Source organism: Salvia hispanica, chromosome 4 (assembly GCF_023119035.1).
Source record: "Salvia hispanica cultivar TCC Black 2014 chromosome 4, UniMelb_Shisp_WGS_1.0, whole genome shotgun sequence".
NCBI lineage: Eukaryota > Viridiplantae > Streptophyta > Magnoliopsida > Lamiales > Lamiaceae > Salvia > Salvia hispanica.
Window position 1 is genome coordinate 37,844,103 of NC_062968.1, and position 13,364 is coordinate 37,857,466.

A 13,364-nucleotide genomic window follows, 5' to 3' on the forward strand; every position below is an offset into this window, starting at 1 on the left:
CTCAGTTGAAAATTTGGTCTAGACTATAATCAGTCTAATCCTCCAATACAAAACAGACCAAACCCAAAAAAGATTGAACATGGCATTTGTGTGTTGATTGTAGGGCCAACTAGGATGACTATCAAATATAGACTAGTTTATGGAACGAGCAAAAATGACCGAAAGAGAGTATTACTCTGTACACATAATATAATTTGATAAATAGTAGTACTAGTATGTTTTTAGATGTAGTCAAATAGTTGAGAAAACTTTAGATAGTATACAAATGAAAACTATGTGTTGGAGGTTAAAAAGGATAAGAAAAATGTGTTGGAGGTCATGTCATCAACAATGTTAGTATATAACATTAATTATGTATGATTAAACAGATGAAGTGGTATTGTTGAATGATGAGTCAGGAAAGGCGAGGCGGATCTACTTTGTAACTACATATTCTCGCATTTAGTGGATTAGTTTTGTGTTAGTTGACTGATCCGATTAAGAATAATATTGTCTTAAACTTCCACCACATTCTCCACCCAAAATATAAAATAGTTGACCCTAGTTTCACTTTATCTTCTTGAAAATATTTTAATTTATGAAACACAAGATGTTAATAGCATATTATAATAAAACATTTTGGGCATACGATATAACAAAATTGTAGTGCATGCATGAATGTATAAATTAATACTCCTATTAATTAATTTCAAAGATATTAGTACTTAGTATATAAGCTATTCACTTGGCTGCCACTCTGATATAAAAATCAATCAACAGTTAAACAAGAAATTTAAAGCTGAATTAGTTGTTTGAGCCAGATTGATAATTCAGCATTTTGTAAAGTGAATGAAGAAATGGAAGCGAACATAGCAGAAACAAAGAGAGAAAGGGAACGGAAATTAAGGCTTTTGGCGCTGAAGAAGAGCGTGGCCATTTTGGACCTGTTCCTCCGCATAAGCAGCGCCGTGGCTGCGTTGGCCGCCACCCTCGCCATGGGAACCACCGAGCAGACTCTTCCATTCTTCACACAGTTGTTCCAGTTCCGAGCCAGCTATGAAGATCTCCCGGCATTCACGTCAGTCTGACATTTTTTTCATAGAATTCCATCCCTAGATAAGTTATCAACCCTACCAAACATGCTTAAGTTTGTTTTTTTTTTAAATATATAGATTCTTTGTGATAGCAATGTCAATTTCAAGTGGCTACCTCGTTCTATCAGTGCCTTTCTCCGTAGCATGCGTAGTTCAACCCCTTGTTCCGGGGCCGAGGCTTCTCTTAATGATATGCGATACGGTAAGTAATTATACTGATTATTGAAAATTATAGTAAAACAATTTATTGTAAAAATCTAGTACTAGTAATTTTTTTCGGTTGTATAGTTTATAGTGACATTGCTTACTTCGGCGGCGGCTTCATCGGCGGCGATAGTGTACCTTGCTCACAACGGAAACTCCGAGGCCAATTGGCTACCGTTGTGTCAGCAGTTTGGTGATTTCTGTCAGAGGATCAGCGGAGCGGTGGTGGCGGGATTCGTTGCGGTGGCGCTGCTTCTCATCATGGTGGTGCTTTCCGCTCTCGGTCTAACAAAGCATTGATCTCTTCAAATTCATATACAGATGTGATTTACATTTGGTTTTGATTTACATTGCTATATGTATGATGTAATTATCCTTTTTCTTCCTTTCATGTTTATGTTGTGTTGTCATTGATTCTTGATAAATCAAAACTAAATGTAGATCGTATTTGTATATGGAGTAAAGGTCGACATTGGTTCTGAACATATGTCCATTATACGATTTTGGTCATAGATATTACCTTTTGAATTTTTGGATCACAAACATTTCAACTCAGATCACAATCGATCCAAAGTTAACTTTTCCGTCAAATTTAACGGTTAACGTTTTTAATCCCGATTTTGACCAAATTAAGCTGTTAAATATGATTACTAACTCCCTAATCATATCCTTAATTATTTTAATAAGTTATCATTTAAAATACAAAACAAATGATATTAAAAAGGAAAATGAGAAATTCAAAACAACTCGCATTGCGAGTTGAAAAACGCAGATCCGACATAAATATTGAGAAGCTGCAGTGGCATCCTTTTCGGCCTCATTCGTCCCACCGTCATATCATCTGCCGCCGGCGGACAAACAGACCTCGCATCGCCGCCGTTCAATTTGGCAGCTATGCAGCTTAGTGATTGGCCCCTCCGCATAATCATCACCCCGCCGCCTCCTTTTGTTTCGTTAAATTTTCTCTTGTCGGATTGGGAAGACGTCTTCCTATTGTTGTTGTTTTGGCACGACCGCCGATTGACGACCAAATTCGAGAAATTCCCGTAGGACGAAAAATTTCTCCGATGGTGGAAATGCTGTGGAGCGATGGTGGAAATTCCCCTTAGCGATTGATGTTGTTGTTTTGAATTTCTCATTTTATTTTTTAATATTAGTATTTGTTTTGTATTTTAAATGATAATTTATTAAAATAATTAAGGATATAATTAGGGAGTAATAATCATATTTAACAATTTAATTTGGTCAAAATCGGGATTAAAAACATTGAATGTTAAAATTTGACGGAAAAGTTAACTTTGGACCGGTTGTGATCCGAGTTGAAATGTTTGAGATCCCAAAATTCAAAAAAATAATGTTTATGACCAAAATCGTAAAATGAGCATATGTTTAGAACGAGTTTTGGCCTTTACTCTCGTATATTTTCAGTGTTATTAACAATTTAATGGAGTAAAATTTAGCAATGACAAAATAAATATTCATCCATGGATAAATTGCAGTTCACTTTAATAGTAAAACATTTTTCATCAATATTCACCCAACCTTCATTTTATTTAATTAATTCAACTAGACGCAAATTCAGTCCCCATAATTATGAAAATTTTACACAGGCAATAACATTTGCTTGAAATTACATAAGAGCCCCATGTTTGAGGAACCTAAATCCTAAAACCTCTGATAATTCTCCAAGAAATTGATACACAGACGATGAAGCCATCGACCATGGCGGCCATGAGGAAACTCTCAAATAATATAACCTTTTCTTCTCGTCTGCCAAAATTCAGCTTAAATATTTTATCACCATCTTCAGTAGTTCCACCCTTCGTAATTTTCTCTAGAGGCATAGCATCCAAGCTCTTCGTTGGAGGTAAGTACCTCAGAATTGGCAACAAATTTTGACCAAGTTGAGGTTTTTTTAATTTCTCTCACTAACTTTAATGTGATTCTTATATTAATCGCCTTTGCTTCGTTATATCCAATTGATTGGGGTTTATGATAGTTTCTTTAAAGTTCAATTTCGGAATATGCTTTAGTTGTTTGGGGAATTATGATATAACTATAGCTCACTGAGAACTCGACTGTTGTCTGTAAAAGCAAATTTAGGGAGGGATCGGTTCATTCCTTGAGGATTTGAAAAATGCCATTTCTGTATAATCTTCAAGTGTGTGTGACTTGGAGTTTTGGGATGGGGATCTCTGCTATTTGTTAGGTATATGGTCAAATCTCTGCTATTTGTTAGATGTATGTATAGTTCAAAAGTAATAGTGGGACTATGATACTCTACTCTAAGAGTCTAGTCGCTGGCAAAGATGGGATTCGTTGCAGGTCGAAACTTTCAGTCTTTGTCACATTAGATGGAGCTTCTTGTTACTCTCGCAATTCTCTTTGTTCTATCTAGAGGCTTGATATGTCAAGGTTTTTATATATGAATGTAATACAGTTGCATGGATTACACAAACAACATGTAGTGTAAGCTCTTGGTTTAGGTTATCCTCGGGATTAAGGGTGTCACATGCAAGACAAGCTAGTTTCCAACCAGTGGACTTGTGCTTGGGCTTGATACTATACATATATATAATCAACCGCGACCTTGGGTTCAAGCAGAACAGGTTAAGTGAAAGCCTGAAATTAGGTATCCCTTCCCTGCAGATTCCTAACCATTAGTTACTTAATCTCATTGGATCAATCACTTGCAAGTTGCAACTGTTAAGCTCTTCTCGATGATTCAGCCACCAATTATGGCAGTCTGTCATCAATAGTTCATGATTATCCACCCTAAAAAATCTGAATATGATTTCCTTCTATTGTCAACAAATCCATTGGAATTAGTAATGCTTGCTGATTATAGTTCTGAAAAGTTCTCAACTTTTAAGATATCTTCCTGATTATGATGGAATGAGATCTAAATTTATAATTTGGTCAGATTAAAGCATCAATAAGCTGTCAAGTGAAACCAGTTGAGTCTAATTTAGGCTTGAGCCTTGTTCTTGGTTTATATGCAAATATTACTTGTTCATACTTTAGAATCTTGTAAGCGTGCTTAATTTCATCAATTTCTGTCCAATAATATACTAAGTGTTTGTAAAGCATTATGCAGTTGTACTCATGACATGACTTGCTTTCCCGAGCATAGCCAATGTACCATACACTGAAATTTGCTCGAAATATACCATGCTTATTATATAAAGACTCTGTGCCATGTTGAGTGTGTCCAAGTCCATCTCATCCTTATATGATTAACATAAGTTGAGAATGTTTCAGACCCTCCTTGTTACTTGTGACTTTGATACACTTCAATAAGTTGTTTTACAGAATCGATAATTAATCTTGATGTCGTGTTGTTTAAACCAATTCCACCTAGTCTCACTGGTTAGCACTTATAATCGATTCTAGTTCACTATCTAAACAAAGCGTGTGCGTGTGTGTTGGCAGGCCTTTCATTTTACACCACCGAACAGGGGTTGTCCGAAGCATTTTCTCAACATGGTCAAGTTATTGAAGGTATATTTCCTATGACATTAGCTTAGCCTTCCCATTGGCCAGTACTCTTGACTTTGATTACATTCATTTTTTCAGCTAAAATTGTGATGGATAGAGTCTCAGATCGATCTAAGGGCTTTGGATTTGTGACTTATGCATCAGAAGATGAAGCTGAGAAAGCTATTGCAGAAATGGATGGAAAGGTTGGCCTGGTCTCTCTTCTTTCTTTTTTCCCATTCCAACTTTTGCGCTTCAAATTTTAACACGACTACTGCTTGCTGCAGGAACTCAACGGGCGCGTTGTTTTTGTGGATTATGCTAAGCCAAGATCGGGGGGTTCTCGTAATTCAATGCCAATAGCTAGGGGGCCTCCTGAACCATCACCAGAAAGTTGATCTCTCGATCAACCGATGTGACAAGTTAAAAGCATCAAACATTGTGACAATTCATTACAATACAAAGAATACGCTGGTTTGGTTCCAGGAACTAAAATACAGCAACGTTGGTGATTGAGAGCGAAGGTAAGTTTAGATTGCTATGTAAAATGTTTCATTTTCTTAGAATTTATTTATTTTGCAGTAAGAGACTACTCATTTTGGCATTCAGTTTAATTAGTTGGAAAGTAATACTAGTAAATGATGGAGTATTTACGTTTTGAACTATGGTCGAGTTATTCCAGAAGTTGAGGTGATTTTTAATAATTTGCAGGCTTAGTCAAATTTGTTATTTGAAATTTGAGGATTTTTTAAAAATTGTCTGTGCATATATTGGTTGACTGTTGGACAATTTTTTTATAAATGTTCATGATATGCTGCATACCTTATATAAGCACCATAATCGGTTGATGCAGATTTAGCAAGTTTGATTCAAATACCTTAACATGTTATTGACATTTTTAAATTTACAAAATTCACAACAATCAAAGCTCATTTTGTTGGTTTTCTTTATAACTTCAATTAAAAAAATAAAATAACTAAAAATGAATAAATCGAACTTGATTTTCATGAATTTTGTAAAATTTAAAATATTAATAACATTTTTTAATGTAATATTAAAATTAAACTAAATATATAAAATAAAAAAATAATGTTAAATATATATCAAATGAGAATGATGTTCATATAACTTGTATAACTTGTTCACATATAAGGTGGAGCAATATCATTTCTCACTACTACTATATATTATATCAAGTTGATTGAAGTTGAATAGTTTTAATGAATGATGGGAGAGTGATTGATATTTGTGGCAAATAACGATGAAGATAAAATAAATGTATATGTAGCATTAATTGGTCCGGTCCAAAACGGCCGATTATTTAGGTGAAACGACACCAAACGTGCATCTTTTTGTTTCTTATATTTAATAGTCCACTTTTTCAGGTTTCACATCTAAATCAATCTCTTAATGCATTATTATAAGCACATATACCGCTTTCTGACCAAATCCTGCATTTTCTTCTAAGAAATGTCACATAATTTTGATAATGACTCATTAGGAGTATTTCATAAATTTTTGATAAATTGAATGAGCACGTATTGACCTTCAAAACTTTGCAGGGAAATTGTGCTTGAATACAAGTCTCTATTGCAAACGAAGTCAATTTATTAGGCAATAATCTCTTTCATTGGAAGTGCGTGGGATGCTATCATAAAACGTGCATATTTTGGGGCAAAAATTGATACATATGTAATATTGAGTAGTCAATAAATATATATATTATCTTGATTTGTAATCTATATGTTCTTCTACAAAACTTTAAGAATATACCTACCTATAAAATACTACATGGATAAAAATTAAATACATGTACAAACGTGACTAAAAATCTTCCACTCGTCCTTATAAATAAATAAATGAGGAAAATGTGGCAGTAGTTGAAAGATAAACATCCCAAGCATTTATAAAGTGCAATTAATGATTAAACAAAAAGCCACAAATGCATCTATCAGGTTTTGTCTCTTCTAAAGAAATAAAAAATAAAATATTGCAAACGTAAATTATATGTTTGGCAATAGAAATATCTTGTTGTATGAAATTGCCTAGTTTATCTTTACCTCAGCACTATCCTGCTTTCATGCCATATTTGTGATTTTCTTGAGCAATTCTACTGATTTTGATATGATGATAAATCACAATCTAAAAAAGACATGTCATTTAGAATTCTAAAAATGTGTATTTAGGTCTCAATTAAAACCCCTCAAGTAGAGAAAAATCATGGGCCCACCATGAAATACACATGTGTTGAGATATTAATGTATGGTTATGTGTTGTAAGTAGTAGAAAATAAACATAAAGTTAGGCCAGTATTTCACTTTATCAAGATTCAATTTATCGCACTTCCATACCAATTATTGATTTGGTAGTATCATCCATTACAAAATGTGAAGGGGTATATTTTTGGAATCAACACCCCCACCCCACCTACTTACTTTGCCGGCGGATTCTTCTGTCCTCTCATCCTCGCCAGAGAAACAAATTTAATCTGTTTACTTTTTATTGCTTTGTCATTTTATAGTTTCAATATTCTCTCTTCTAATATCAGTATCTTTCCACTTTTTGGGTGTAAAAAGACTTCTTCAATGGAGTCACACCTTATAAATTGAGGAGGGACTAAAATAAAAACAAACTGGACTAAAATGATAACATCTAACTTTTAATGTAAGTCGTAACTTGTTTTTTATTTATTGAGTCTCAAGTTTTAACTTATTTGGATAATTAAGTATGGCTTATTTGTGAATTGTGATGCGTTGGAGACTGAGTGCCGCATTGGAGATCAAGAAATCGGCATGATAGCACGAGCTATGATGCACGTGCGGACGTCTTGGCTAATCACGTGGCGCGTGCAGTATATGTGTTGATCAAGCGTGTTATTTAGATATACTATAATCATATAAAATTAAAAAGTAAAATGAAATAACAAAGAATTAAAAACGAAAATATGACTCACAAATAATTGAAATGGAAAGGGATAGTGAAAATGATATATAAGTGTTAAAAGATAAGGGAGAATAGAAGAGTGGTGTCAATGAATAACACAGTGATCAAATAATATTGCAGTGGTAGATGACCATAACTTCAACTTATATAGTTCCTATCGGAGGCTTGAAAATTTTATCCCACCATTTCTAACAGTTTTCTCTCATGGTTAGAAGCACCTTTTAAGAAGTTTGACAAGAAGATAACAACGTCCATATTCTATGTAATTTCTTGGTCTATTTGGGATATTAGGAACAAGATCACATTCCATGGTTTCAAACCAAATTGGGAGTTCGAGGAAAAAGGGTTGTTGTGGCGTCTTGGAACTTAGATACGTGACTGGAGCGCAAACTCTCTTTCCACCAGGACAAATGGTGAAAATTTGAAAGACATCAGAGAATGACAAGACATATGAATCACAATGATTCTTGTGGGGGTTTTGTGTTTTTGTTTTGTTGCAAATTGTTGTTAGTTGCTCTATTGAACTTTAGTACACTATCTTCAATAGTTTGAGCATTTTGCTTCTTTATAAAAAAAAAGAGTGAACTACATAAATGGTACCTGATCTTTCACTTTCGTACGTAAATGATACCTGATCTTTATTTTATATCGTTTTTGGTACCTTGTGACAAAAATAACCTCAAGTACCAAACATGTGACTTTTTTGTTATGGAGGATATTTTTGGAAATTTCAATTAAATAGACCAAATATGTGATTATTTTTTCTTCCTTTCTTATTTCTTTTTTAGTTTCTTCTTCATTCTTTTTTCTTCATTTTCTTCTTTTTTTAGTATTTTATCTTTCTTTAGTATTTTATCTTTCTTTCTTCTTCTCTCTCTATTTTTCTCCTTAGTTTATATTTCTTCTTCTTTCTTTTTTCTTTTATCTTCTTTTTCTTCTTTCCTTTTAATTTTTTATACATACATCAATTGCATTCATAATATAAATTAAGAACAAAATGTCTAATTAAATTAATTATTTAAAATAATTAAATCAATTGAATATTTTAAGTTAAATTACTTTATACTCATTTTAAGATTGAAACACCTAACTAAAAATATTCAACTCTTTATCATTATGAATACAATTCACAATTATTATTACATGATTCATAATTTATATAATTATACTATATTATTTATTAATTACTACTAGTTTTTAGTATTATAACAATAATATGTTTATAATAATTAAATATAATATAACTAAAATTATAATTAACTATATTTGAATAATTAAAAATAAATTAATTATTAATTTACACATCAAAATAATAATATTAATATTGATTAATAATTATAAAGAGTGAGGAGAATGAGAGAAGATATTACAATATCACTTTTGGTACTAATTTTATGTATACCTAAATATCCTTTATGACATAAATGAGAAAATGTATTTGTTTAGAGGGCATTTTGGGAAGAAAATTGCATCAGATACCAAAAATGTGATTTATAGGTACCAAAAGCGATATAAAATAAAGATCAAGTACAATTTACGTAATTACGTGCGAAAGTGAAAGATCAGGTACCATTTATGTAGTACACTCTAAAAAAACATAATTTCCCAAAATATTGTACACTTAGTATGAAAAAAGAAATTAATACTATAAAAGATGGAAACAATATCAACATTCGACACGACATTAACATGTAGTACTAACAAAATCTATCATTGCTTTGTAATACCAAATGAAGACGAAATAAATGTTGCCAAATAATAGAGGAAACGGACGGAATCCGTGTGTCGTATAGTGAGATTAGGATTGTAACAGTTGAATAAAAAAAAATCTGGTATATTTAATGATTTTTATACAGTTTACAGTTTACAGTTTAGAGTATGAATCTTGACCTAATTCCGAGCTTCCCCTTGTAAATCATTGTCCCACCAAAATAGTGTGGTTAGTTAAAAAGAAAACAGCAAAGAGCAACAAAAATGGAAACCCCAAACGCGACGCAGAAAACATCTAATGCCCCCTCCGTCCTCTGCTTTCTCTCCTTCCTCTCTCTCTTCATCTCCACAAACTCCGCGTACCTTCTCTGACCCTCCTCCACCCTATTCCGCCCCGTTCCTTTTCTACCCTCCAACGCCCCTTGCAAAAAGACCAAACTGTCCTTCCCATTCAAATGCGTTCCATCCATGTCCTCCATCTCCAAACTCACCTCCCTCACCTGCATCTCCCCGCTCTCTGCCCCTCCGCACGTCACTACGATCGCGCACTGCACGTGCGCCCCGTCCACCGCCAGGATCGATGCGTACCGCGCCTGCACCTCTCCGGTCAGCCAGTGCCGCTGCACCGCCACCGGCCGCTGCGACGACAGGTTCGCCGCCCGCCTCCCCGCGCCGTCGATCAGGATCCAGCTCAAATTCATGTTCTCGATCATCTCCTTGCACTCCTCGTCCCCCTCCGGGTGCTTGATCGGCGTCGGAACCACGTCTTTCGGCTCCAGCAGGTCGATTCTGAAAGGCGAGCACCGGAACCACCCGCTCTCGGTCTCGATCTCCTGAATTTTCGTGAAAATCAGGTCGTTTCTGTAGTGCACGTCCACGGCGGAGATCAGCTCCGGCGGCGGCGGGGACTGGCTGCGGGCGCTGCTCGCGATTGGAAAGGCGTGGGAGAAGAATGCGCGGGAGCCGCCGCCGGGGAACGAGGAGATGAGGTGGCGCAGCCGTGACGTGGCGGTGGACGGCCACGTGGATTCGCAGATGTTTGACCAGAGGCTGTCGTCGTCGGAGAGGCGGCGGAGGGTGGGGGAGCAGCTAGCGGCGGAGGCCAGGGCTGGACCGTCCAGCCGGCTCAGGATGTGTGACTTTATAACATCGGGATGAAGATCGGAGAATCCGCCTTGCTCCGCCGTGGCTGTGGTGGTGGTCGGTGAGGCCATATTCTTTGAGTGAAGCGTCGAACTAATTTTGATGAATGTATGATTATTTTGTACTCAGCTGTTTATATAGGAATGGGCGATTTAGGGGCTTGTGATGCTCATTTACGTAATTACCCTTCACATGTGAGGGTGACTCTTAAAATATTCAAGGGTACTTTGGTGTTTTCAGAAATTCAACGAGGCTCCAAAAAGTTATTCAGCGATTGCGTACTAGCTGGGGTTGAAATCGCTTGGATGGGGCCTACATTATGAAATAAGAATACCGGCGATTCAACGCTAACCTTATGTATCAAATAAAAAATTAGCAAGTCATTATCAATTATGGGAATTTAATTAAATTAATGTGGGAAGGATTGACGCCATGGTGAAGACTACGTGCTTTAACTGACTTTTTTGTTTGATTAAATTAATTTAAGATAAGATGCATGAAGATGAAGTAATATTGCAAGTTTAAAACCGTGTTTCTTTGTGCATCAAATAAATTTAGAATATAAGTCGTAGTCTTGAGTTAACATCATGATAATGTCATTTTCGGGATGTAAACTCATGCCCAACAGATAAGATTTGGATGGACAGAGTTGATCAATTTTACATAAATTTCGTGGATTTACTCATGGGTTGAATTATGCTCACGGTTGATTAATTCTTGATAATGACTATTACTCTATTATTAATTAAGATATTCGAATTGTAGGAGTTGAAAAGAATGAGTTCGGCCATTTACCCTTTCAAATGATTGATAGGAGTATATAACAATGGCACTAGAAAAGTTATGTTCAATATGTTGGACTTATAGGAGGGTTGGTTAGATTGAATTTGATAAATTAAAACCACAAATATCTTGTTCTCACTAATAGGACACTAAAATATGGATAATTGATTAGTATAATCATAAGGATAGATTTAGGGAATCCATGAATATTGCATATATACTTACCGCTTATTAGGGCATAAAGACCAATTCAAAATTATGAGTCACCGTCACTATACAATTATTAATCTATTGATTATTATAAGCACTAAATTATCAAAGACCCATCCCATGTTTTGTATATTTTTATTTGATCTCTAATTCTTTATCGCTCTAATTTTTGCGCGTACTTATTTCTCAGAGCTTAACACTAATTAAAACATTGCCTAGAGTCAAATTAGAGGCTAGTGGAGTTCTTTAATTAAGTTTGCACAAACTTCCAAAACTATTACAACGTTTCCAATATGATTATAGTGTCGTAAAATTAAATAATTCCTTCAAAGTACAGTCAACGAATCTTTCCCAGTACTGCAAAGTCAAAATATTATTTAGTGATAATCACTGTGAAATTTGGGTCCCTTTTATAAGGAAGCTTCAATGTGAAAACACCCAATATTTTCCTGGATTTAGATTCGCAAACATGGCTCGTATCATCTCTACTGACACTAACCAAAATTTTTAAGTACAAATCTAATTGACTTTGAAAAATAAGAAGAGCTTCGCTGTATCCATTATAAAAGAATTTGAATATAGAAAATGTAAATAAAAACTTCAAGTACGTACTTTGCCTTTGAACTGCATCTTCGGTCTCTTAAAATAGTAAAGAAAAACTTTATTCTGTTACCATAACCATTTACTACTATTTTAAACATTAAGGACTACACAGTTTAAAAGAATACAATTCATGTGATACACTCCATATAGACGTGATTAGCTATTTTTCGTGCAATATTTTATCAATTTGAGGTCTATTTAGATTTGAACCCAAAACTAAAATGACATATTTGCAATTCAGTTGATATTTATAATCACTAACAACTTATTTAATGCTATAAATTTGGATATAAATATGTATTGAGATGTCTTCTACAATTTCTTATTTATTTATTTATTTTAAAATTGGTGATAACCTAAATCAATAAATTTACGTTAGAGTTATTTTTTAGACATATTATGGAGTAGTATAAAATTTCACTTTTAATTTTATAAAGACCCTTTCGCGTTTTCTACTCCAGAACTTTCACCCCATAAGTGTTATCATCTCAGGTAAGTTGACTTGCTCATAGCTAGGTCTCGCCCTCGGTATTGAGTGTGACTTGATTTCAATAAATATGACTCCACGATATTTTCTTCGTCTTATAATAGGATTTTATATTTGACTCATCACATGTTTTAAGAAATGAAAACAAATAATGGAAAAAAAATTATTGGAATATGAGTCTTCATTTTATCTTCAAAAATTTTGTTTTTTTGGAATGTCCCACATATTAGTTCACTTCTACTTTTGACAAGTTTTTCTATTTTATGAGTTGGATCCTAATCTTGACTAATAATATTTCAATCATTTTTTATTTCTATCTCACACATACTTTATAAATTTCGCACTAAAATCAATGTTATCTTCAAAAATTTTATTTTTATGGGATAAATAGAATAATAAAATATGGGTAAAATGAGTTAACTGAATGTGATACATACTTTCATTTATAATAAAAATGAAAGTAAATTTGTAATGCGGGACGAAGAACTAAAATAATAAAAGCAGACTCTTAAATGAAACAAAGGGATATTAATCAACAGTATACAACATATAAAATTCCATCATACTAGCTCTCCATACCCGTTAACATATTATTAAAATTTTAATACAAATTAAGTAGTTTCCAATTTAGCCTTTTCAACTTAACCCATAAATGAAACAAAGGGATTATTAATCAACAATATTCAACATTATAATATTCCATCATACTAGCTCTCCATACCCATTAACAT

The 13,364-nt window shown here is 34.1% G+C and overlaps 3 protein-coding genes across 3 annotated transcripts; 2 read left to right on the top strand and 1 right to left on the bottom strand.

Moving 5' to 3' along the window:
- Positions 1 to 764: 764 nt before the first annotated feature.
- Positions 765 to 1,756, top strand: LOC125185491 (casparian strip membrane protein 1-like). The gene is made up of 3 exons (XM_048082020.1): positions 765 to 1,057; positions 1,152 to 1,275; positions 1,362 to 1,756. Exons 1-3 carry the CDS (start codon positions 837 to 839, stop codon positions 1,575 to 1,577), a joined length of 561 nt encoding a protein of 186 aa, XP_047937977.1. The 5' UTR covers positions 765 to 836; the 3' UTR covers positions 1,578 to 1,756.
- A 1,179-nt stretch (positions 1,757 to 2,935) lies between these two features.
- On the top strand, positions 2,936 to 5,458 carry LOC125219765 (small RNA-binding protein 11, chloroplastic-like). Its single transcript, XM_048121821.1, has 4 exons — positions 2,936 to 3,144; positions 4,710 to 4,778; positions 4,854 to 4,960; positions 5,042 to 5,458. The coding sequence occupies exons 1-4, from the start codon at positions 2,985 to 2,987 to the stop codon at positions 5,150 to 5,152; spliced, it is 447 nt and encodes a 148-aa protein (XP_047977778.1). The 5' UTR covers positions 2,936 to 2,984; the 3' UTR covers positions 5,153 to 5,458.
- A 4,052-nt stretch (positions 5,459 to 9,510) lies between these two features.
- LOC125218924 (probable F-box protein At2g36090) lies at positions 9,511 to 10,654 on the bottom strand. Its single transcript, XM_048120729.1, has one exon. It carries the CDS (start codon positions 10,619 to 10,621, stop codon positions 9,638 to 9,640), a length of 984 nt encoding a protein of 327 aa, XP_047976686.1. The 5' UTR covers positions 10,622 to 10,654; the 3' UTR covers positions 9,511 to 9,637.
- Between the last annotated feature and the right edge of the window lie 2,710 nt (positions 10,655 to 13,364).

Excerpts from the sequence above, each read along its gene's own strand:
- LOC125185491 (XM_048082020.1), top strand. The coding sequence starts at position 837 with ATGGAAGCGAACATAGCAGAAACAAAGAGAGAAAGGGAACGGAAATTA. Across the intron at positions 1,058-1,151 it reads GAAGATCTCCCGGCATTCAC|ATTCTTTGTGATAGCAATGT; the intron begins GTCAGTCTGACA and ends TTAAATATATAG. Across the intron at positions 1,276-1,361 it reads TCTTAATGATATGCGATACG|TTTATAGTGACATTGCTTAC; the intron begins GTAAGTAATTAT and ends TCGGTTGTATAG.
- LOC125219765 (XM_048121821.1), top strand. The coding sequence starts at position 2,985 with ATGAAGCCATCGACCATGGCGGCCATGAGGAAACTCTCAAATAATATA. Across the intron at positions 3,145-4,709 it reads ATCCAAGCTCTTCGTTGGAG|GCCTTTCATTTTACACCACC; the intron begins GTAAGTACCTCA and ends GTGTGTTGGCAG. Across the intron at positions 4,961-5,041 it reads TTGCAGAAATGGATGGAAAG|GAACTCAACGGGCGCGTTGT; the intron begins GTTGGCCTGGTC and ends TGCTTGCTGCAG.
- LOC125218924 (XM_048120729.1), bottom strand. The coding sequence starts at position 10,621 with ATGGCCTCACCGACCACCACCACAGCCACGGCGGAGCAAGGCGGATTC.